General features: G+C 35.9%; 1 protein-coding gene across 1 annotated transcript in view; it reads left to right on the top strand.

The window, feature by feature from the left end:
* The window catches only part of LOC107564654 (membrane cofactor protein-like), a 39,749-nt gene extending 14,391 nt beyond the window's left edge, over positions 1 to 25,358 (top strand). The window contains exons 8-17 of the mRNA XM_016249790.1: positions 570 to 764; positions 1,042 to 1,138; positions 1,258 to 1,334; positions 1,464 to 1,646; positions 1,775 to 1,954; positions 3,116 to 3,169; positions 14,807 to 14,842; positions 15,250 to 15,297; positions 22,258 to 22,291; positions 24,094 to 25,358. Coding sequence (XP_016105276.1) covers positions 570 to 764; positions 1,042 to 1,138; positions 1,258 to 1,334; positions 1,464 to 1,646; positions 1,775 to 1,954; positions 3,116 to 3,169; positions 14,807 to 14,842; positions 15,250 to 15,297; positions 22,258 to 22,291; positions 24,094 to 24,103 — 914 coding nt within the window. The 3' untranslated portion in view covers positions 24,104 to 25,358. The remainder of the gene's footprint in view (positions 1 to 569; positions 765 to 1,041; positions 1,139 to 1,257; positions 1,335 to 1,463; positions 1,647 to 1,774; positions 1,955 to 3,115; positions 3,170 to 14,806; positions 14,843 to 15,249; positions 15,298 to 22,257; positions 22,292 to 24,093) is intronic.
* Positions 25,359 to 26,345: the final 987 nt, after the last annotated feature.

Genomic DNA, 26,345 nt, shown 5'->3' with positions numbered 1-26,345 from the left:
ATGTCAGGACAGATTTAATCGTGACCTTAACCAGCAGATGTGTTTTTGTCCCCAGTTCACAAATATTTATGTAACCTTAATACATTTTGCAATGATCACAGTGATAAAACTGTATGAAAACTTCTGCACATGATTTGCTCAGTTGTAGTTAGCACCATTGTGTGTAGCATTAGACACAGTTGTGTTTTTACCCAAAAGCTACTTTGGCTCTTTCAAATACTAAAACTAAATTTTACAAGTTTTGAAAACAATTTATATTTATATATTTAAAGGGGTGGGGTGGGGGTTGATAAAGAATGAGCAACATAAAAAAAAAAGTAAAAACTGTTAATAAACTTTAATTAGCTGATCCCATTCAAGCATTGTAATTTAATTTCAACTGCACGTTTTACTACGTCATACTAATTTACTGTTGTTTAAAAAGGTAATCCCCTCCTAGTAATGTTTTTTCTTTTTACCAAATATAAGTATAGAATGGAGCAGAAGTTGTTCTAATAATAATAATTATGATGATCAATATAGTACTGCGTCAGATTACTGTAACGCATACGTTTTGTTTATTTCCACAGCGGAATGTACACCGCCTTCTTTTGCATCAAGAAATGTCGTTTTAACAGCAAACCATCTCTCGACTCAAAGTTTCTCAGATGGATCCACTGTAACATTTGAGTGCGTGATTGGACACAAGCCAGTTAACTTAAAAGCATCTAGATCGGTTACCTGTGAGCAAAACCAGTGGACAAGTCTGGAACTCAGTTGCACAAGTATGTACTGTCATTAAATATTAAGTAATGTACATTTGTAAATTCCTTTAAAATGCCTTTGAACATTGTATTTTAAAAGGTCTAATTTAGATATGTGAAAGGATGTATGGTATAGTTCAAGAAGTCTTTAAATCACTCATAGTGGTTTTGCCACTGACGGCAAGAATAAATCCCTGTATCATGTAATGAAGCAACACTAAAGATGATTTTTCATTATTTTCGACAGTATTTGAAGAGCACCAATTCTAAATGAATCAATATCTTGAATACATTACAGGAAAATCCTGTGGAAGTCTTGCAGATTTCCTTAATGGGAGATATGATATGACTGGGAATTTATTTGGCGACACGGCTAAACCAGTTTGTCACACAGGGTAAGTGAAACAGTTAATGTCATTTTATATATGCTGTTTTAAGTCTGTTTTAAACCATGTGGAATTTAGATTTGCTGTGTTAGTTGAGTATTTAGTAAGATGAGAATCATTGCTTTCAGATACATGTTAGCGGGTAAGGAAACAACAAGAACATGCCGAGATCAGGGATGGGATGGCCGAGATCCTCTCTGTGAATGTATGTTAGTTCTTCCATTTGAATAAAATATAATATTGAAGAGCACAAAACCATTCCCAATTTGTATTAAAATATTTTTTTTGTCCTGGAAATAAATACCTATTCATCTGGATGTGTTTTTCTCTTTAGCGGTGAAATGTTCAGCACCTCCAGCCTTAGAAAATGGGCAACTTCAAGATGAGCCTTTGGATAGTTACGATTATTTAGATGCAGTCTCCTATAGATGTAACACAGGACTTAATCTTATAGGACAATCAACACTTCATTGTTCTGAGGATGGAACCTTTAAACCAGATCCTCCGAAATGTGTTGGTAAGCTATGGTTAAAATGCCAGTCATGAGATGAAGAAAAAAAAAGTTTCTTCCCGTTAATGAATAAAATATTTAATGATCAATACTTTTCTTTTACATAAACATTTTTTCTTTCCTTTTTTTCCCAGATGGGTGTCTAACGCCTACAATTCCTAATGCAAAAAGAATTGGTGGAAAATCACCCCCCTACAAACTGGGTAACTTTATAGAATACAAATGTGAAGATGGCTATACACTGAACGGAGATGCTTCTATTGTGTGTAAAGCAAATGGATGGAGCCCTGAACCACCACAATGCATTAAAGCAAGTAAGATTGAAATAATTTATTTTATTAATGTATGACTGCAATTTGTAAAGGAACTGTTCACCCAGAATGAAAGTTGTTATATACTTACTTGTGGTGTTTGTTGAGGAAGTCTTAGTGAGCTATAGTGAGTCTAGCTAACCATCACATTAGTAGTGCAGAAGATAGAAATAAGTAATAATGGTATAATAACTCAAATGTGACCCTGGACCACAAAACCTGTCATAAGGGTACTTTTTTTAAAATTGAGATTTATATATTTGGCCGAGATACAACTATTTGAAAATCTGGAATCTGAGGTTGCAAAAAAATCAAAATACCAAGAAAATCGCCTTTAAAGTTGTCCAAATGAAGTTCTTAGCAATGTATATTACTAATAAAAATTTATGTTTTGATATATTTTACAGTAGGAAATTTACAAAATATCTTCATTAAACATGATCTTTACTTAATATCCTAATGATTTTTGGCATAAAAGTTCAATAATTTTGTATACTATAAAACTGTATTACTATAAAAAAAATCAATAATTCTGACCCATACAATGTATTTTTGGCTATTGCTAGAAATATACCCGTGCTACTTAAGACTGGTTTTGTGATCCAGTGTCACAAATAGTATTCAGTAGTATATAAATAGTATTTAGTAAAATAGAATTCTCTGCGGATTCGTTTACAAACAAGGCACAATTCAACGCCGGGTTTTCTGAAAGGCTGAAATTAAAAGAGATGCTGTGCGACTATATTGGATTCGACAGTAATGTCACACCACACAAGTGTGAGTGTGTGAGTAACTGTTTTTATTACGTGATCACTATTGATTTATCTATTATTACAGGTCGTTTGGTATGTACTGACTGAGTATTTATGCGATTTTAACCTAAATCACAGCAGCGTCCATCTATGAAGGATGTAGGCTGTCAAACATACACAACTGTTAGCCAATCATAGCAGTCGGCGTTTACTTCCGAGTCTACAATCCGCCACATCTATTCAAACAGAGCGTTCCGATGAGGGGCTCAAAACAGGACAGAAAATAGCATACAAAGTAATAAAAAAGGTAGTTCATGACCCCTTTGAGAGTGTGACTATTTCTGGGGTTATCTGGACTTCTTGTACTCACATTTCTATAGTTCCCTAACCCAATGCAAATGTTGATTCTCAGCCCTACCTACAACTCCTGAGATTTCCACACCATCCAAGGCTCCTAAAGAGAAAGGTATTGAGAGAGCTCAGAAACTTTCTGTTCAGATATTTATTAACAATTAAAAGAAAATGATGGCCTACAATTTAGGGCTGGACATTTTTAGCCACCCCATGAATAGAATAAATTTTTGATTCGGGGATATAATTTCAAAAATCACAACACATCCCCAAAAAAAAGGTCAAATCTTTTGGGAATTAAAGTGGCCATGCATATGCTCTAAATTCATAAAAGTGCTAATATATGTAGAAATCTGATATAATACCCTAGTCGCAAAGGTAGTTGGTATCAATCAATTCATTTGTATTGCACATTTACTAACCATATATAGGCCAGATTTGTGCGTGAAGTCTGTCTTCAAATGTTTTCACGACCAAATCATGATTTGCCAGTAACATTCCAATAACATACTAAATTTTAGTCTGATTTTACAAAAAAAAAAAAAAAGTAGGAACAGCTGAAACCACACATTAACCACACTTAAATCACATAATCTGGGTGGATTTATAAACATGTTAAATTTATACATGGATATTTCATAATTTCTAATGTTTGCTAAGATTGACAAAAGGCTGTAAAGGAAAGGTTGCATGAATCCTTTATACCAGTGGTTCCCAAACTGGGGGGCGTGGCAAGGCTGAGGGATAGTGTACAGTCAGCAGATTATTTTGCAAAAGAAACCTCTGCAGGGTGATAAAGACTTTATTTATTTTATTTATTTAGTAGACGCTTTTATCCAAAGCGACTTACACTGTGTAATTTTTCCGCTTATCATGCGGCCACTTGCCTGATAAGTAAATAATTGAATGCAAAATATTAATTTGACAGTTTATCTACCTCAGCAGGACTCGCGGTACCCGCTTGAGAGCCCCGTTATCGGTTGTAGCAGTTGTGGTTGTATCAATAACAGACCACTAGATGGCGCGATTTGAAGAATCAGAGTTGTATTGCAGGGAGCCATGTAGAAATATAAATGAACGATTTATGGTTCTGCTGTATGCATGCAAGTTACACGTTTGTGAAAGGACTTCCAGTGCCAGGTAAATGTAAAGCAGATTATGAATATACTTAAGATTCACAAATACCCAAACAACATGTCTACACCAGACGCGAGCGGCGCGACGTGACAAAAGCAAATAGAACCCAGTGATGTTCTCTGCTGTGGATGCGGTGCGACACGACAAATCCATGACAATAACCTGATGTCCCGATCTATTTCAAACTCCAGCGCTCTGACACAAAGGACAAATTCAAATATTTATAAAAGAAATGTGAAAAAATGGTTTCCTCAAAAATATTGGGCAGCACCACAAAAAAAAAAAAAAAAAAAGTAGGAACAGCTGAAACCACACATTAACCACACTTAAATCACATAATCTGGGTGGATTTATAAACATGTTAAATTTATACATGGATATTTCATAATTTCTAATGTTTGCTAAGATTGACAAAAGGCTGTAAAGGAAAGGTTGCATGAATCCTTTATACCAGTGGTTCCCAAACTGGGGGGCGTGGCAAGGCTGAGGGATAGTGTACAGTCAGCAGATTATTTTGCAAAAGAAACCTCTGCAGGGTGATAAAGACTTTATTTATTTTATTTATTTAGTCATTTAGCAGACGCTTTTATCCAAAGCGACTTACACTGTGTAATTTTTCCGCTTATCATGCGGCCACTTGCCTGATAAGTAAATAATTGAATGCAAAATATTAATTTGACATTTTATCTACCTCAGCAGGACTCGCGGTACCCGCTTGAGAGCCCCGTTATCGGTTGTAGCAGTTGTGGTTGTATCAATAACAGACCACTAGATGGCGCGATTTGAAGAATCAGAGTTGTATTGCAGGGAGCCATGTAGAAATATAAATGAACGATTTATGGTTCTGCTGTATGCATGCAAGTTACACGTTTGTGAAAGGACTTCCAGTGCCAGGTAAATGTAAAGCAGATTATGAATATACTTAAGATTCACAAATACCCAAACAACATGTCTACACCAGACGCGAGCGGCGCGACGTGACAAAAGCAAATAGAACCCAGTGATGTTCTCTGCTGTGGATGCGGTGCGACACGACAAATCCATGACAATAACCTGATGTCCCGATCTATTTCAAACTCCAGCGCTCTGACACAAAGGACAAATTCAAATATTTATAAAAGAAATGTGAAAAAATGGTTTCCTCAAAAATATTGGGCAGCACCACATTTTTCAGCATTAAAATAATCAGAAATGATTACTGAGCAGCAAATCAGCATATTAGGATGATTTCTGAAGGATCATGTGACACCGAAGACTGGAGTAATGATGCTGAAAATTCAGCTTTGATCACAGGAATACAGTAGCCTGTATGTTAAAACATTAAAATAGATATTTTAAATGGACAATATTTCACAATATTACAGTGTTTACTGTATTTTAATAAATAACTTAAGCCTTGGTGAGCATAAGAGACTTTCCAAAAAAAGTAAAAAGGTAGATGTGGGGGGTTTGAAAATATTTTTCTCTACAAAAGGGTGGTCCGGCTGAAAAGGTTTGGGATCCACTGGCCTTCTACGTAGATGGATTGGATGCATTTCATGCAAATTAATAACCTCAGGCACACAGTCGCTCAATTAGGATACTGGGGGCCAATATGGACCCCCAGTATCCAATATGATGGCCAATATGACCCCAAAATGGGTAGTTATTGTAAAAAATATATACATTTTTAATCATACAAATAATATATATAATTTTTTTGTTTACTTCTCATCTATACATTAAAGCTGTGTTTTGGGAGATATTAAATACTTCTGTACCTATTTTTGTACAAAATTCCTCAACTACACCATTAGCTTTCATGTGATATATCACATTTTTATGAAAAAATCACTTAAATTATCTAGATTTGATTTAAGTTGTTTCTGGATATTGATCTAGGTGTTGGGTGTAGAATTCTGCCATCTGCCGGTTAGAGAAAAACTTGTAGAAATTAGAGTTTTTGAAAGAATTGTGTAATGACCATAAATATCCAGCAGAGGTCCATAGAGATCCATTCATTTTTCTGGAAGTGGCCAACTGCTCCTCTCACAACTGTTCTGATATATATTTTGTAAATGTATATATTGAAACATTATAAAATACATAAAAACAGTATTTTTCTAAAAGGTTAGACTTTGTTTTTGTTGTTTTGAGGTATTTTGAAGTGCCCGCTTTTGCAATAATGCCACATAAATGTTTTTGCATGCACACATTTTTTAGTATCGCTTTGTTAGAATACTCTGTTAGAATGGTACAATTAGATGCTTAGCAACAGACTCCCATTTGCATGGCTCATATTCACATGCTTTGGACAGTCGTGGAAACACTGTGTGCTGTATAAAAATTAGTTTTACAGTTTCAGGGGAAAAGGTAAAATGGTGACCGAAAAAGTGTGAATTGGGCAGAAAAAGAGAATGTTTCATTATTACCTTTATAGTCCACCAAAATGTCCATTCAGGAAAGAATTGATAGGACAGTCTGCAATATAAATCATGTGGATGCGCAGTCCTAGAGCCGTTATGTGAACAGGTCACAGACTGCATTCGTCCAATGAGTGACACTGACACCTGCAAATATGCAAATAAGAGTGTTTAGAAATGTTCAGTGTGAAACGTCAGTTTATGAATACCCAGGATTAATTGTTAACTAGGGGTGGGCGCTATACCGGTATGAAAGTGACTACCGGTATTATGTTGTTCCATGAAATGGATTTTGCTATACCGTGGATACCGGTTTTGCAATTTTGCATTTATATTTGTTCAATTTGGTACGCTTTGCACACATTTTAACACAAATGACGATTAAGAGTCGAAACTGAACGTTTTAGTCCTGTGTGCAATAATATAAATGAACGATGCGGTTCTGCTCTAAGCATGAAAGTTACAAGTTTGTGAAAATACTGCCAGTGCCAGGTAAACAAAATGCAGATTCTGAATATACTTAATATTCACAAATGCCAAAACAACGTGTCTACACCAGACATGAGCGGCGCGACGTGACAAAAGCAAATAGAACCCAGTGATGTTCTCTGCTGTGGATGCGGTGCGACACGACAAATCCATGACAATAACCTGATGTCCCGATCTATTTCAAACTCCAGCGCTCTGACACAAAGGACAAATTCAAATATTTATAAAAGAAATGTGAAAAAATGGTTTCCTCAAAAATATTGGGCAGCACCACATTTTTCAGCATTAAAATAATCAGAAATGATTACTGAGCAGCAAATCAGCATATTAGGATGATTTCTGAAGGATCATGTGACACCGAAGACTGGAGTAATGATGCTGAAAATTCAGCTTTGATCACAGGAATACAGTAGCCTGTATGTTAAAACATTAAAATAGATATTTTAAATGGACAATATTTCACAATATTACAGTGTTTACTGTATTTTAATAAATAACTTAAGCCTTGGTGAGCATAAGAGACTTTCCAAAAAAAGTAAAAAGGTAGATGTGGGGGGTTTGAAAATATTTTTCTCTACAAAAGGGTGGTCCGGCTGAAAAGGTTTGGGATCCACTGGCCTTCTACGTAGATGGATTGGATGCATTTCATGCAAATTAATAACCTCAGGCACACAGTCGCTCAATTAGGATACTGGGGGCCAATATGGACCCCCAGTATCCAATATGATGGCCAATATGACCCCAAAATGGGTAGTTATTGTAAAAAATATATACATTTTTAATCATACAAATAATATATATAATTTTTTTGTTTACTTCTCATCTATACATTAAAGCTGTGTTTTGGGAGATATTAAATACTTCTGTACCTATTTTTGTACAAAATTCCTCAACTACACCATTAGCTTTCATGTGATATATCACATTTTTATGAAAAAATCACTTAAATTATCTAGATTTGATTTAAGTTGTTTCTGGATATTGATCTAGGTGTTGGGTGTAGAATTCTGCCATCTGCCGGTTAGAGAAAAACTTGTAGAAATTAGAGTTTTTGAAAGAATTGTGTAATGACCATAAATATCCAGCAGAGGTCCATAGAGATCCATTCATTTTTCTGGAAGTGGCCAACTGCTCGTCTCACAACTGTTCTGATATATATTTTGTAAATGTATATATTGAAACATTATAAAATACATAAAAACAGTATTTTTCTAAAAGGTTAGACTTTGTTTTTGTTGTTTTGAGGTATTTTGAAGTGCCCGCTTTTGCAATAATGCCACATAAATGTTTTTGCATGCACACATTTTTTTCAATCTAAAACGTAAAATCAAAACAATTTTATTTTACTTAAATGTAAATAAAACCAACACCAAAAAACAAAACAAAAAAAAACAACTGCAATAAGCAGGTATAAATGGTTGGTGTGTGTGTGTGTGTATACACATACTGTTTTTATGTATTTTATAATGTTTCAATATATACATTTACAAAATGTATATCAGAACAGTTGTGAGAGGAGCAGTTGGCCACTTCCAGAAAAATGAATGGATCTCTATGGACCTCTGCTGGATATTTATGGTCATTACACAATTCTTTCAAAAACTCTAATTTCTACAAGTTTTTCTCTAACCGGCAGATGGCAGAATTCTACACCCAACACCTAGATCAATATCCAGAAACAACTTAAATCAAATTTAGATCATCATTTAAGTTATTTTTTTTGTATAAACTTGAGTGAGTATGCTCGTTTCCACATTGTATTTGTGCTCTAGTATCAGGCCTTCGTTTTTGTGTGGACATTTTCCGATTTATGCTGGATTTATTGATTTTTTTATTGATTTTTTTTGACAAATGAAAAAAAAAAAAAGAGATTTTTTGCATTTCCCATTCATTTTCAATTGGGGTCATATTGACCCCAAAGACCCGATTTGTAAAAAATATATATTTTTTTACATACCTTCAGAACAACCGAATCAAGCCCATTTTTTTATGTGAATACATAAAAAAAAGTCACAATCTTATTCCACTGAGATGAAGGGAACCATTTTTTTTTTTAACTAAGTAAAAGTTGATTGGGGTCATATTGACCCCAAAGACCCGATTTGTAAAAAATATATATTTTTTTACATACCTTCAGAACAACCGAATCAAGCCCATTTTTTTATGTGAATACATAAAAAAAAAGTCACAATCTTATTCCACTGAGATGAAGGGAACCATTTTTTTTTTTAACTAAGTAAAAGTTGATTGGGGTCATATTGACCCCAGGGACCAATTGAGGGTTAACATTAGAATGAGATTAAGAAATAAATTAATGTGCGTACTAGAGCTGCACGATTCTGGATAAATTACGAATCACAATTTTTTTTGTCTCAAATAGAGATCACAATTCTCCCACGATTCTGAACTAAACAAAATAATGTGTGGCAAAATATTATTGCTGCAGTATATTTAAAAGCGTTAAACATATAACATTTTGGGGGGGGGGGGGTAATATTATTTTGGGTAATAATAAATTAATACTTTTATTTAGCAAGGATCCTTTAAATTTATCAAAAGTGATAAATACATTTATAATGTTAAAAAATATTTATATTTCAGATAAATGTTGCTTTGAACTCACAGGAATAAATACAATTTTAAAATATATTCAAATAGAAAGTTCTTTTAAATAGTAAAAATATTTCAAAATTTTACTGTTTTTTTTATTTTTGCTGCACTTTGGATCAAATAAATGCAGGCTTGGTGAGCAGAAGAGACTTAAAAAAAAACATAAAAAATCTTAGTTCAAAAACTTTTGACTGGTAGTGTATATGTATTTAAAATATAATATATTTAATACACCGATTTAATATTAAAGTTATGAAAAAGATGTTTGAATCAATGATTCAACGACTCGCTCATAAACCTACTGGATGAATCAGCGTTTTTGAACGATTCTCTTGAATAAATGAATAAGTCATAAATTTAAGTCCCTTTTCGCCACTTAGTGGCAAAACAATGCAATCGACGCAAACGTTATGTGGCAGTTACTTTCAAACGCGGATTTGCTCTATTTTTGTCCTGCTACCATAGACATCAATGTTTGTATCTGAATGTATCTGAATTAATACTGTGTAGTTGAAAAGACTGTTTGTGAAGCTGTTTCTTAACCAAACATGGTAACTGCTCTGTGTCAGTGGCAGTGCGAACGGATCGGTAAGACTTTGTCAAAGGTTTAATAGACACCGGAGAATCGTTGTCATTTAGAAATGAGATCGTGTGGTTGTCTGAATCGAGATCGCGATCTTTTAACGATTAATCGTGCAGCTCTAGTGCGTACACGTGTTGTGATTTAAAGGAGACATATTATGCTTCTTTTTACAATATGTAATATAAGTCTCTGGTGTCCCCAGAATGTGTCTGTGAATTTTCAGCTCAAAATACTCCACAGATAATTTATTATATCATTTTGAAAATGCCTATTTTGAGTGGAAGCAGAAACACGCTGTTTTTCGTGCCTGTCTCTTTAAATGCAAATGAGCTGCTGCTCCCCGCCCCCTTTTCCAGAATAGACCTGCCATTACAGCAGGTACCTGACAAAAAACATCTGTTTTGGTTCTGATTGTTTATCACGCTGAAATAATGCGTTTTAAACTATATTAGTTTAAACTTCTGATATACGGTTTTCTGAGCGTACGCATCCGAAGCACACGGACAGAAAGTGGCTGTCACAGCATGTGAGTACTGAACTGAAGTGAGTGAAGTTCACATTCTCACACAAGTTTACGTCGGTTATATCTGTGAAGGTATACAGCTGGGAAATAAATCGCATGTTTATTTTAGATCTGTGTGGCAGCAGCAATATACAGTAAATAAATGAATAAATCCACTGCTCTCTTGTCTCCTCTGAGGCTGGGACTCTAAATAGTGTTCTGTGCTTTTCAGTGCAGCCAAAGCAGTGTTACTGTGAGTTCACACCGCCGCCGTCGAGAGCGTCAAAGTGGCCGAAAGTCATTCATTTTCAATGTGGGCCGGCGTCGAGCAGCGGCGCGGCGCGACTTGGACGTTGAGGGCGTCGAGGAGAGTTGAAATTAGGTCAACTTTATGGTAATGAGCTATGACGCAGTTCGGCGGCATCTGGCGGCAACCAATCGGAATGTAGAAGTCCACCGCTTGAGAGGATTCCAGAGAACGCAGTCCTGTAAACTTTGGTTCCGACCACATTAGTTCCCAAGCAAACTGGAGGAGAGGTTGATTATTGCTGTGGCAGGTTTCCCAATAATCTATGACCTGTTTGCATACAGGGACATAAATAAAATAAAATAAAATTATGCGTGGACCATGGTGTCTGAGATTGTTGGTGTTCCTGGTGAGTTGCTGATGTGCATTAACGTTATAGTAATAATAATCTAATGACATAATAAATAATAGTATAATAGTCCCAGTTCACTTTTAAACCTTTAAATACATTTTCCTGATTATACTTGCATTAAGTAATGTTTATACCTGATTATACTTACTTAACATTTTCAATGCAGGACTTTTACTTGTATCAGAGTATTTTTACAGTGTGGTATTAGTGCTTTATACATTATGAGGTAAAGGATCTTAATACTTCGTCCACAACAATATTTACTGAGGTTAACTTATAACGTTACCCTCCTTGTGGTCAGTCTGCACAAGATCAACAACCGTGTTTGCTTTGCGTCCCCTTTAAATACAAGAAAAGCATTCGATCTACGTCAGAGCGTCCAAGAATCTTTCTACAGCGTTGTTGGCAGGGCGGCCAGAGCGATTTTTGACGCTCTCGACGGCAGCGGTGTGAACGCACAGTTAATTTCGTTGAGGAATAATTTGTCATAATTTGTCAACAACATATTTTCACCTATGATAACGAACTAAAACTCTTTTTGAATGACAAAAACTATGACTTAAATCTATTGACATTTTCGTCAACGAATAAGAACGAGACAAATGTTAGGGAGGGACGATTTGGGAAGAGATTAATTCAGAACGAATCTGCTGCGTGTTTGGGAGGTTAGATGCGTACATATGAGCTGGCTGGACATAAGCTAACATACACTTGCTGCACATCGCATAAAACGTTCAAAAATATCAATATGGGGGAGTAAGAGAAGAGCAGATGTGTATAAATCTGTCAACGCAAGAGAAAACTAAATTCAGTCAGTGCGTCACAGAAGTGCGTCTCACAGCGCGCGAGTACTCTTTCGCGTCGCATGAATGGAGAAGTGCACACAAAATGATGTCGAATTGTCCGTTTTGACGAGTATTCGTGTAAATGCAGTTGATTGCGTCTTAAGTGAACGTAAACAGTAGGGAGAACGTGTATCAGTACATTGCATCCATTGCAGCTGTGCATTCGGTTTTAAAGGGACAGCAGCCTAATTTAGTTCCTATGGTCCGAGTCATTGATGTTAATCAAGCAACAACAGAAAGACAGAAGATCATGCACTGCTCTTGACTGAAAAACTTTAGTAGCCCTAAAGATTCATCTTAATTTCTTTATAGAAATAAATGTCTGCTTGAAAGAATGAAGAACCAGTAAACCAGTTGCTATAAAGAATGCATAATTAGCCTATATAACCATTGGTATTTCATGAAAACGAAGACCATGTTCTTGTTCTTTATGAGAAGTGGGTTTATTTAATTTGAACATAAAGGCATGTTGTGTCACCGCAGTTAAATCGGTGTGTATCATGATACAACCTTAATATCAAACCTATATAAGGAGTTTGGAAATTTTTGAGAAATGCTTAATAAATGCACTGCAACTAAACCCATTCGATTTTAACCTACTAAATTTACTGTAGATTTAGTCGACTAAAACTATAAACAATTCAGATGACTAAAATATGACAAAACTAAATGGCATTTTAGTCAAAAGACTATGACTAAAACTAAATCAAAATTTGCTGTAAAAATTAACACTGAGCCAAAGGCAGAACAGTTAGCATGTTTTGCTCAAACTTTCTCGCCATGAAAACCTGCAAAACATAACTTACTTTCTCCATAGTAAGAAAAATGCTTACTAAAACAAAGTTACTGGGTTAATATTTTTCTCGTTTCCTTGGTTGGTAGATGCACCGGGGACCTGATCATAGCACTTAAAACCTGGAAAAGTCAGATTTTCATGATGTGTCACCTTTAAGGCAGACATTTTTCATGAGAAATTATTTTGTGTGTACAAATGCACTGTACACAATTACTGGTGAATGAGACCCATTGTTCTAAAGGTTCTTACAAAACCCTCCCCAGTGGTGATGGTAGCAAGAAAGCAGATGAGTAGATGAGATCAAAGTAGATGAGGAAGAGACCTTGGGAGGAACCTGGCACACATTTGTACAGCGCATACACAATTTAAGGCAGACATTTTTCATGAGAAATTATTTTGTGTGTACAAATACACTGTACACAATTACTGGTGAATGAGACCCATTGTTCTAAAGGTTCTTACAAAACCCTCCCCAGTGGTGATGGTAGCAAGAAAGCAGATGAGTAGATGAGATCAAAGTAGATGAGGAAGAGACCTTGGGAGGAACCTGGCACACATTTGTACAGCGCATACACAAATGCACAAATGTTACTTTTAACACATGCAATCCTGCCACATACTGTTAAAGATAATTTTGACAATAAAATTCTTAACAGAATTACATTTATATTTAAATTTTGCAGTTATGTTTTGCAGGTTTTTTTTGAATCAGTGAATCATTTCATCACTGAACCCCCCCCCCCCACCTCTGCTAAAATTATAAATGAGCTGTTGTTAGTACAATTCTCTGTATCATTGCCAATAAAGCATTAACTCTACATTAACATCTATTAACTCTAAGAATAAATAACACTCTTTAGCATTTTGTGATACCGGCACTTGTACTGACAACTTGATGATACCTTTTAGCTTTTTTGTTGGCCATTATTTTATCAGTTTACATAAATGTCAGTTCTACTGCAGAAATAGTCTTGTTTTGCTTAAAGGAGTCATAAACTGAGCTATCAAAATTCCCTTGATCTGTTGACCATATAAGAGATCATTGTACTATAAAAAGATCCTGTAAGTTTCAGAACTCAAAACTTTCTCATTAGTCCAAAAACAGCTTATATTGAAGAAAATCTGCCAAATCGACAGGTTGCGGAATGTACCACTTTATGACATAATAGTGTTGCTAAACCCCACCTCTGCATAAAATCAACGCCTGCTTTTACATGACTGCCTGTTTAGCTCTGCCAACTGATTCACGCGTGTAGTGTCAATAAGAGAGGCAAACTCAGGTCTATGCAGTAACCAAATGATAAAGATGCTCCAAAGACAAGATGCTGTGCAGTGCCAAGCTGTGAAAAAACACAATCTTTGCATAACCTTCCATCGGATTCCAACATTAGGAAAGAGTGGATGAAGTTTATTTTTAATGAAGATACAGACCGCGTCAGTAAGAACTTGAAAAAAGGCAGTTCATGACCTTTTACTGTTATTAGATCTTTGTAATGGGCCTGTTAGGGGAATGATCTCTTTGTTTTTTTTTTTCTCTCGTTTTTTTTTTTCTCTTAGCACGAGTCTAATCTCTGGTATAATTGCATAACTGTTTACTTAAACTGTCTGTCCACTGTATCTTTTAAAAAAAGAATCTACTCCATATCTAACCTTATCCATCTGTTTGTATTAGAATCTACAAATTTGTCCTCTTTTACGGTTTCCTAACTGTATTTTTTTTATGCCACAGGAGACACAACGCCTACAAGTACAAGTACAAGTACACGTAAGTGTTCTTAAAAAATATATATTATACTATTACTATTCAGTAGAGCTGATTCCTCTTGTCAGTAACGGTCACCCTTGGCTCCTTGATCTTTTTGATCTGAAATGTATGAAACTGGTGGATTATGAAATGTGATCATTCTAGTATTTCTGTAAATGCAAGTTCATATATTTGATGGAGTGTGACAGCTCAGAGATTCAGAGTATTCTATAATAGGCTGGTTTCTGAGCATTCTGCAGGTCATGTCATATTTCTAGTTAGATATGTAGTTAGTTTTAAATGAATATTTACTTCTGGGTTATGGTTAATTTTGTTGCAAGTGTTACAAAGGGATTTCACATTTTACAAAGTGTTTGTCTTAATCCATTAAACAATTTATTTATTTATTTTGTTTTATTTATTTTTAGCAGCTCCATGGGTTGTTGCACTGATTGTGCTTGTTTTGATTGGTCTGGGTAAGTCAGTCTGCATATTTCACCTGATAATCTACATGTCCTATACCTTCTTATTCAATACAGTTGTAACGTCTCTTTCTTTTATTTTTAGATTAGCCACAAATGAGGGTTCATCACTAACATCAAATAAAGCAATTTATGAACTTCAGCAAACAGTCTCTTTCTTTGTTGTTGTTGTTGTGTTTTATTCCCCAAATGCTAAATATGTTCAAGTGAAAATTAATTATAATATATACAGAATAAAGAAACAAATAAACAAAATCAAGACCTTGTCCTTGATTTTACACCAAATAAATAGTCTTTTAGTTCTTATCTGAGAAATTACGATCTATTCCGTGGCAAAAAGGAATTATTCTTTCCGAAGAAAAACATTTGAGTGCGTTGCAATGCAATTTTGGCCTGGTGTGATAATCAGGTAAGACTTATTTTTCATAATATAAAGTCGTTATCAAAAAGGTCAAATTAAAACATTCTCTGGTTATTTGCATTTTGTTCATTATAAAAAATGAGTTGACTGATTATATTTTTGGAAAAAAATATTTTATAACTGTTGTTTTTCCCCCCTGGAACCCAAACTCATTTTTAAAGCATAACACTGCTACAACTTAACAAAAGGTTTGGTGACTGTGTAACAGAGTGAAATTTCTGTCATAGTTTTTCCATATACAGTGGGGCAAAAAAGTATTTAGTCAGCCACCAATTGTGCAAGTTCTCTCACTTAAAAAGATGAGAGAGGCCTGTAATTTTCATCATAGGTATACCTCAACTATGAGAGACAAAATGAGGGGAAAAAATCCAGAAAATCACATTGTAGGATTTTTAAAGAATTAATTGGTAAATTCCTCGGTAAAATAAGTATTTGGTCACCTACAAACAAGCAAGATTTCTGGCTCTCACAGACCTGTAACTTCTTCTTTAAGAGGCTCCTCTGTCCTCCACTCGTTACCTGTATTAATGGCATCTGTTTGAACTCGTTATCAGTATAAAAGACACCTGTCCACAACCTCAAACAGTCACACTCCAAACTCCACCATGGCCAAGACCAAAGAGCTGTCAAAGGACACCAGAAACAAAATTGTAGACCTGCACCAGGCTGGGAAGACTGAATCTGCAATAGGTAAGCAGCTTGGTGTGAAGAAATGGATTGTATATCAGGTGAGTAGTTGCCTGAAGAAGTAGTTCAGTTTGGGTAGAGGGGAACGCATGTTTCTTTGTGCTACCTTGAACTGCTGGTTGACAAAGTCCTTGTTGAGAAACCTTTGGTTTTAAGCTCGATATGTGAGTATATTTGAATATTGTCTAACTTCTTTATTTAGAATGTGGGAAGAACGTTTATGTTTGTTTTTGGTATTGGTATTTTCTATTTTTCAGAAGGACTGTTTTTCTTTTCATATCATTTCACTTCCAAATCTGTGTTTGGATACATAACTGATTGTAACTGTTCATTCGAATACTGTTTGGAGTGGATATACCTTTGTGTTGAAATCCTTTGTGGAGGCTCATTCATATGCTAGTCGGAGTTGTCAACGCTAAAGCAGATCGACATATTTCAATGCACTCAATGTTTTTCGTCAGAAATAATTCATTTTTGCCACGGAATGGATCATAATTTCTCAGATAAGAACTAAAAGACGATTTCTTTGGGGTAAAATCAAGGACAAGGTCTTGAATTTGTTTATTTGTTTCTTTATTCTGTATATATTATAATTAATTTTCACTTGAACATATTTAGCATTTGGGGAAACGCAACAAAAAAGAAAGAAAGAAAGACTGTTTGCTGAAGTTCATAAATTGCTTTATTTGATCTTAATGATGAACCCTCATTTGTGGTTAATCTAAAAATAAAAGAAAGGGAAGTTACAAAAATGGTGCCCGAACAGGGACAATGACTAAGTTAGACTTTAACCTAGAGGGTGTATCACTAGATTATTTTAAAAAGGATCAAATAAAGGAACTAACAGCAAAAGTAAATTCAAAAATGTTAAATCTGAGAAATAAATCAAACCTAATCTGAAATGGATAGGGATGAGATCGCGCCAAATGAATGCATTAATTCAGATAAGAGATTCAGTGAATTCAATGGTTGACACTTTTAGCTGACTTTATAAGAAGAAGAAAAAGAAAAAATAGTAGTACAAGTGCTGTTTCCAGACCAGCCTGGCGATCCAGATGATTTCACTCCATTTCCACCTCCACCACCGGAAGAATTTGAGGAGGAGCAGGTGTATTCAAATGGAATGGCAACAATGCAACGATTAACCAACATTGAAGAACACCTTAGTGACATCGAACATAGGGTGAGCGATTGTGTGATTCAAGACACAATGACCAATATGATGCAAAAACTTGAGGATAAAATGATCTACCGAATTCAAAGAGAAACTGATCGAATTAAAATGCAAATGGACAGTAGGTTAACTGATTTAGGTCAGATCATGGTTGATTGTCTAAAAAAGGAGAGATAAACAACTAGATCAGAGGATTCAAGCTCTTTCACTTTCATCTACTCCCATGTCTGCAAAAACAGTCAGTCATCATAAAACTGCACAAACAGATATTAAACAAATTCAAGCTGCTCATTCTAGTCAACAGCGCATATCTCTGCCTACTATACCAGCACCATACAATCCGCCGGTTAAATTAGAGTTTCCCAGTTTCACCAACGCAAGTATTGACGATCCAGTTGTTTTTATTGAGAGAGTTGAGGAATATATTAATCTTCGACCTTTACCTGACAAAGAACTGCTGGCATCACTGGCTGTGGTAATGAAAGGGACCGCAAAAGACTGGTGGAGTGCAGAGAGAAAGAACATAGCTACAAGGAAAATCTTTAAGGATAAGTTCTTGTTTGCATTTTTAAATGAGGACTTTAAAGAAGTGGCTGCACAGAGACTCATAAATAGGAGACAACAAAGCAAAGAGAGTATTTGAGATTTTGCCTATCATTACAGAGCCCTTTGTTTGAGAAACAAGCCTGACATGACTGAAGAAGAGATCGTTCATGCAATTCTCAGAAACTGCAACCCAAGATTAGCCAGTTTGCTGAGGAGCTCTGCTAAAACGTTGGATGAATTAGTTCGTTTGGGCACACCAATTGAGAAGGATTGGATGGGAGCTTAAAATCACTGGAGTGTAGTTAACAGTGAAGAGCAAAACAGGAAATTGCCTGCGGTGATGTCAAAAAGAAATCAAGATAACCAACTAATGCTGTTAGACCACCATAACTGAAAAAAAGGGTATCAAAATCTTCAACTGCCTGTGACCATCAATCACACTAACTTTAATGCCATAATTGATACCGGGAGTACTTTTTCCATTGTCCAGCAAAAGATCTGGAAAAAACTGAGCAAAAAAGGAAGTGATCAGTTTTCTGCAAGTAATCAGAACTTTATATTAGCAAATGGACAATGCCAAAAAGCTATTGGTAAGGTGAGATGGATGTGTCAGGTCAAAGAAGAAAAGTTTGAAGTGGAATTTTTTGTGATGGAAGATAAGGATTTAGCGGTATCCGTAATTCTGGGTCTTGACTTTTTGCAGAAGTCTAAAAGGGTTTTGGATTTTAACACTTTGCACTTTCATCTTCCCGATGATGCACAAAAGAAATGCACATTCCCTTTTTTTTCACATGATGGACTGTCCACAAACCATTTTTACATGGCTATCCCAGATCCCATCAGTGAGGCAGACCATCACCTCATCGTCGAAGCTGCTATGCATGCTGAAGCAACACCAGAAATACAAGCACAGCTTAAAGACCTGATGTTGAAATGGCCAACGGTATGCACACAAAACATAGGCCGAACCAACGTTATATGACACCAGATCATCACAACTGATCAGCAGCCGGTAAGAAAAAAGCCATACAGATTCTCATTTAAAAAAAAAATGATTTTATTGAAGGGCAAGTGAAAGAATTGCTTGAAAAGAAAATCATCCAGCCTTCTACCTCTCCGTGGGCATCACCAGTAGTAGTGGTAGACAAGACGGATGGGAATATGAGATTATGTAGATTACAGAGGACCGAATGCAAAGACTCACCTGGATGCCTATCCTATGCTACAAATTACAGATATCATGGAATCAATGAAAGGAGCCAAGGTTTTCAGTACTTTAGACCTCAAATGTGGGTACTGGCAAATGGAGATGGAACAGTCCAGTGTTGAAAAAACAGCGAGATTGCCAATGAGCCTTTGAGACAATCAAACAAGATCTCATCAGTGCTCCGGTGTTAGTCTCACCTGATGTTAACCGTGCTTTTAAAGTCCAGACAGACGCCAGTGAGTATGGTTTGGGGGCAGTTTTAACTCAAGAAGATGGAGAAGAACGGCTGGAGGCAAATGCATCTCAGCTTTTGAGGGGAGCGGAGAGAGCATACTCTACATCAGAAAAAGAGTGTCTAGCAGTCGTATGGGCTATGGAAAAATTGCGACATTACCTGGAGAGCAAACCTTTTGAGGTGGTAACAGATCATGCTGCATTGTCTGGGCATTCCGACATCCAAAGCCATCCTCCAGGTTAGTAAGGTGGACAATACGGCTCCAGGGGTTTCATTTCATTGTGTGGTACCGTAAAGGACAGTGTAATGTGGTTCCTGATGCCCTGTCGAGACCATACCACACAGAAGTTTTCTCTTTTTAAATACAACACCAGAAAAATGTTCACCTGCTTACGCTCTAAACGGGTGGTGGCATATGCATCTCGGCTTTTGAGGGGAGCGGAGAGAGCATACTCTACATCAGAAAAAGAGTGTTTAGCAGTCGTATGGGCTATGGAAAAATTGCGACATTACCTGGAGAGCAAACCTTTTGAGGTGGTAACAGATCATGCTGCATTGTCTGGGCATTCCGACATCCAAAGCCATCCTCCAGGTTAGTAAGGTGGACAATACGGCTCCAGGGGTTTCATTTCATTGTGTGGTACCGTAAAGGACAGTGTAATGTGGTTCCTGATGCCCTGTCGAGACAATGCCACACAGAACCCAGTTTTCTCTTTTTAAATACAACACCAGAAAAATGTTCACCTGCTTGCACTCTACCTGTTGATCTTGAACAAATCAGCAAAGCTCAGAATGATGACCGAGAGATCCAGGATTTGATATCCAAAAACCAGCAGAGAAAAAGTGACGATGCAATGCGTGTTCACTATGTTTGCAAGAATGGAGTTGTTTTTAGGAGTGTCCCTGAAGGAAAGAAAGGACAAAAACTGCAGATAGTGATTCCTGCTGTTTTTAGAAAGACGTTTTTATCTTATGCTCATGACAATCCATTGAGTGGCCATTTAGGAAGTTTTAAGACCCTAATGCGACTGCTTGATTTTGTGTATTGGCCCAGCATAAGAACTGACGTCTGGCAGTACTGCAAAGTATGTACTGTATGCCAACAATACAAAGCACCCACAACTAAGACTGCAGGTATGCTGCAGAGTATACCAGTAGTGGAGCCCAGTTACATGATGGGGATCGACATAATGGGTCCTTTCCCTAGAAGTTCCAAGCAACACAAGTACCTGTTAGTAGTTGTGGACTATTTCTCAAAATGGGTGGAGTTTTTTCCGCTAAGAGCTGCAAAAGCTCCTACCATTGCTAGAATTCTCATTGAAGAAATCTTCACTCGTTGGGGAACAGCCACTTACCTTGTGTCAGACCGGGGAAAGCAGTTTACTTCAAATCTCATCACCACGATCTGCAAACAATGGAAAGTCATCCAAAAGTTAACTACGGCTTATCACCCTCAAACTAACTTAACAGAACGAATCAATAGAAATCTCAAAACTATGCTGGCTTCCTATGTACATGAGAACCACAGAAGTTGGCATCAGTGGATTCCTGAATTTCGTTTTGCCCTGAATTCAGCATGGCAAGAAAGCATGGGATACTCACCAGCAGAAATTGCTCTCGGAAGGAAATTGAAAGGACCATTTGAAAGAGCATTCCAACATCCACCCGAGTTACAGTACTTTGGAACGGCACTCTCAGCTAATCGACCTGGTTAAAACTAACGTGGAGAAAGCACAACAGCACCAAAGACGGTATTACAACCAGCGCAGAAGGAACCAAGAGTTCTGTGAAGGAGATGTGGTATGGGTGCGATCTCATCCATTATCCAGGGCCGATGATGCTTTCATGGCCAAATTGTCTCCTAGATGGAAAGGGCCTGCAAAGATAGTAAAAAAGTTAGGACCTGTGAACTATCATGTTTCTTTTATTTCTGATCCTACGGTATGTATGTAAATGTACATTGATACATTTCATGTGCAGAACTTGAAAATTTGCCATGGATGTGAGTGAAATTTCTGTCAGTTTTTCCATATACTTAGAGTAATGGAATTAAAAATTCTGGAATTAAAAATATAATCAGTCAGCTCATTTTTTATAATGAACAAAATGCAAAGAAACCGAGAATGTTTTAATTTGACCTTTTTGATAATGACTTTATATTCTGAAAAATAAGTCTTACGTGATTATCACACCAGGCCAAAATTGCATTGTTGAGAGAGAAAAAAAGATAAGTTAACATGTATAATAAACGTTGTTTTAAAAAAAAAAAGTTCTCGTCACTCCACAACAAATCGTTTAAACTTATATTTTGCATTACTGTTCTGAATACTGTTAAATTTAAAGTAAACTTAATGTATAATTTATTATTAACAACATTTATTATAATCTATTTAAATCATAACTGAATCTACTGGTGTGTGAGAAATGTGCTAAACATATACACTTGGGCTGATATTCCTCCCTCACTGAGCATAAATCCAATTGTGCACTTCGTCCAATCCCCCTGACAACTGTCACAGTATCAGTTTTTTGTTTTTATTTGTGAAATATTCAAGAGAATTTGTTTTGTTGTCCTTTTTATGTAGGATTCTGAAAGTTAATATAAGAATTTGATCTTTTTTTTTTTTATTACAATCAAGGTTAATCATTTGTAACACAATTTCTTTCTTTATTTAGTTTATTAGGTGTGGTTGGAGTGCTGTGTTACCAAAGGAATCGGTAAGTTACCTGCACTGTCTCAGTTGCTCCTTAAGTGATTTCTAGATTTCCACACATTTTCCATGGGAAATGGAGATTCCTTCGAGGTGAAGGTTTAGTATACCAGCTGTTTAATTATGCACATGCTGACTGTTGGATTGCAGCTCGAAGCATGAGTATTTTGAAAAGGTGATGACTCTTCCTTGGTGTAGAACTAGACTACCCATAATCCTGCAGAGAACGCCATCTTTCAAAGAAATCTCTGCTCCCATGAATCATTGCAAATGACACTGAGTCAGTATCCCAATTACCCCTCTCAAGCCGTGATCCTATTCACAGGGCTCCTGACTGTGAATACTGTATGTAGATGTTCCCTTTTCCAAAAATCTTATTTTTGCAGATATATCTGCATACATTTGTTTTACACCCATTTTTATTCTACTTTTTGCTTCAAATCAAGAGATTCATCTTGGTGGTTTCAGCAGAGAATGCTGAAAAAGTAGACCGCCACTTTTTTTTGAGCAGGTAGTTAAATATACAGGTGCATATCAATAAATTAGAATGTCGTGGAAAAGTTAATTTATTTCAGTAATTCAACTCAAATTGTGAAACTCGTGTATTAAATAAATTCAATGCACACAGACTGAAGTAGTTTAAGTCTTTGGTTCTTTTAATTGTGATGATTTTGGCTCACATTTAACAAAAACCCACCAATTCATCTCAACAAATTAGAATATGGTGACATGCCAATCAGCTAATCAACTCAAAACACCTGCAAAGGTTTCCTGAGCCTTCAAAATGGTCTCTCAGTTTGGTTCACTAGGCTACACAATCATGGGGAAGACTGCTGATCTGACAGTTGTCCAGAAGACAATCATTGACACTTCACAAGGAGGGTAAGCCACAAACATTCATTGCCAAAGAAGCTGGCTGTTCACAGAGTGCTGTATCCAAGCATGTTAACAGAAAGTTGAGTGGAAGGAAAAAGTGTGGAAGAAAAAGATGCACAACCAACCGAGAGAACCGCAGCCTTATGAGGATTGTCAAGCAAAATCGATTCAAGAATTTGAGTGAACTTCACAAGGAATGGACTGAGGCTGGGGTCAAGGCATCAAGAGCCACCACACACAGACGTGTCAAGGAATTTGGCTACAGTTGTCGTATTCCTCTTGTTAAGCCACTCCTGAACCACAGACAACGTCAGAGGCGTCTTACCTGGGCTAAGGAGAAGAACTGGACTGTTGCCCAGTGGTCCTTTGCCCAGGAGTGTGCATTGAATTTATTTAATACACGAGTTTCACAATTTGAGTTGAATTACTGAAATAAATGAAATAAAAAAACTTTTCCCACGACATTCTAATTTATTGAGATGCACCTGTATATGCAATGTATCAAACCACAAAATGCTTCATTGTGCATAAATTCTCAGGAAAGAAGTTCCCATGAAAAATTATTGTGGAAAATTCTTCAATTCTGCAACCATTAATGCTGATAGTCTACATGGGAGGCTGTGTGCTGCTGTTTTGTTTTTGCTTGTTTTGTGTGGAGGGATTTCTGTGTTTAGCTATGGGATGAGGTCTTATACGTGTCTGCTGGATTGAGGTTTAATATACCCAGTTATTTAGTCATGCACATGCTGACCATCACTGCGACTTTTGGATTGCAGTTTTACCTGCGCCTGCTGTTAAAAATTTACGTTAAAAATATAGTATAATACAGTATGTAGTATAATTATATAACATTTATATAATTTATTCTTTGTTTTTAAATAACAGCATGCATTATATTTTGTGGTGAATGACTATTTGCACCTCTAATTACAGGTGTTCATGAAGTTGCCATGGAGAAAGTCTGTGAAGCATCTTGCAAGTATATATCATTTAAATAAGCACTTCCCAGAATTGTCAAAGGCTGACTAATTTCTGGCAGCAAATTCCTCCATAATTAGACCCACTTTTGCTTTGAAAAGTCCAGCTTAATTTGAACAAACTCCTTTCTAGCAGTCGCTAACTTCACCCCATGCTGTGCTCTGAAAAAAATCTGTCTTCACATAAGTCACATGTCACTTTTATAAAGTGTTTGCTTGTCATTTTTAACTTAATTTTCAACACTGTTGATGCAGTGATCACTCTTCTGTTAATGATGTAGCTGAGAATGTCTGAAGATTCACACCAAAAGAAGTGCACCGACTGTCCCATACCTCACTGAATAGGTTGAGAGCTAAATTTAGCATGAATATTTATGTAGAAAGTCTGATTAAAATTGATTTAAAATGAAAGAGATTCATGTTTGAATTCGTAACTATTCCATAGTATTTGTGAAGTCAATAAGGCTTAAGGCGTAGTTTAAATTTTGCCTATTACTTTTCATTTGGATAAAACAGGTTGTATATATTAACCTTCCAGTAAATATTTTGCAGAATGTGGTTTGCAGTGCATATTTTAAATGAAAAGTTTTGTCTAATCCTGTTGAAGTACTTAAAGTGCCTTTTCATTCTCCTGGGGTTTTTGTTCAGGTTTGTCTTACACTGTGCGTAGAGCAGAATTTGTTTAGGTTCTAATTACATTAGAAATGCTTTGCTATTGATTACACACTTAGATCTAATGAAGAAAAAGAAAAGAGAAGTCAGTACTTTTCTTTCCTGTGATTGTAGACATTTTATTTGTAAAGGTTTGTTTTAAAATGCTGTAATTTATCTAGTTTGCTCTTGCCAAATTGCAGTCATGTAAAATTATCTGTGGTTTAGTTCAGCTAATATTTTCAACCATTTCTGTTCAATTTGTCAAGTAATTCAATTTTAACGGCAAAATATTTTCCCAAATAAGTGTGTTTTTTTTTGTGTTGAATTTGATTGCTTAACTGTTTTTTCAGCTTGCTATTTCAAATATATATCATACTGTTTTATTGTAGCAATTAGCTGTTGTTTGGAATAATGGTTTGGAACCACTACTTTGACTCTTGACGGTGCAAACGCTGAAATTCAACAAAGTTGATCTTCTATAAATCCACCTCTTGCAATTGTGTATTTCACTGAGATCTGTAGGTGCCTGGATGGTCTCAAAATAAAAGCTCCATGGTCAAAACATAACACAAATATTTTCCGTTTGATCATTTTAGTTTAGTTTTTAGATATTGCAGACTTGAGCATTGATTCAGTTTGACAAATGTCTAATGTCAAATTAGATTTCGCAAGACCAGTTGCTCCATCATCAGCAGATACATTTCATATTGCAAAATTCAACATGCATAGCTGCTTTCTGTATCACAAGGCTGCCAAAAAAGCGTTCAGTCAACATTGTCCTTAAAATCATTATTACAAGGAGCGATCAATTGAAATATTTAGTGGTAGTTTAATCATTCAACTAGAAAAAAGGATGTTCATAACATGATTACAATGCATTACTCTGATTGCAAATCTAGTGATGTGAACTGCTCATTTGAATCTGTAGAATATACAATGTATGTTTCACAGCAACGCCCAACAAAACACATCGTAAAATAAAAACATACTGAACATGAATCCTACTGGACATGGCATGTTGAAGGCATGTTTTGAATGGAATATTGCTCCAATGAGCTTAACAGATATACAATAGTCTCTTCAATTCACTTTGCATCCTGTTGTACAGCCAACAGCAAAATTCTGAAAAGCTATTTTCATTTAACAACAAATTTAAGTCTACTATAAATCATTCAATCTTTAGATTTTTTTTAATTTTGGGCATCTCATAAATTAATTCAAACAATTATCCTTTGAAAATACATGAATACTGGGTACTTCTGACACTTTTTTTACACTCTTAAAAAATGCTGGGTTGTTTTAACCCAACTTCGTGTCAAATATGGACTAACCCAGCTGTTGGGTTACATTTTTAAATGAAATTTTTAACCCAAAAGTTGGGTTAGTCCATATTTGACCCAAAGTTGGGTTGAAACAACCCAGCATTTTTTTTAGAGTGTAGTCTAATAACCAATAAATCCTAATTCAGCCTAATGACCACTTTTCATTTTCCATGCAGTGACTGGTCCATTTTAGGCACTTAAATTGTACATTTGGCATTATTAAATATTGGAA

Source organism: Sinocyclocheilus grahami, unplaced genomic scaffold (genome assembly GCF_001515645.1).
Source record: "Sinocyclocheilus grahami isolate Dianchi unplaced genomic scaffold, SAMN03320097.WGS_v1.1 scaffold953.1, whole genome shotgun sequence".
Taxonomy (NCBI): domain Eukaryota; kingdom Metazoa; phylum Chordata; class Actinopteri; order Cypriniformes; family Cyprinidae; genus Sinocyclocheilus; species Sinocyclocheilus grahami.
The sequence above is the reverse complement of the archived record's forward strand: the minus strand, read 5'-3'. Positions and strand labels throughout refer to the sequence as shown.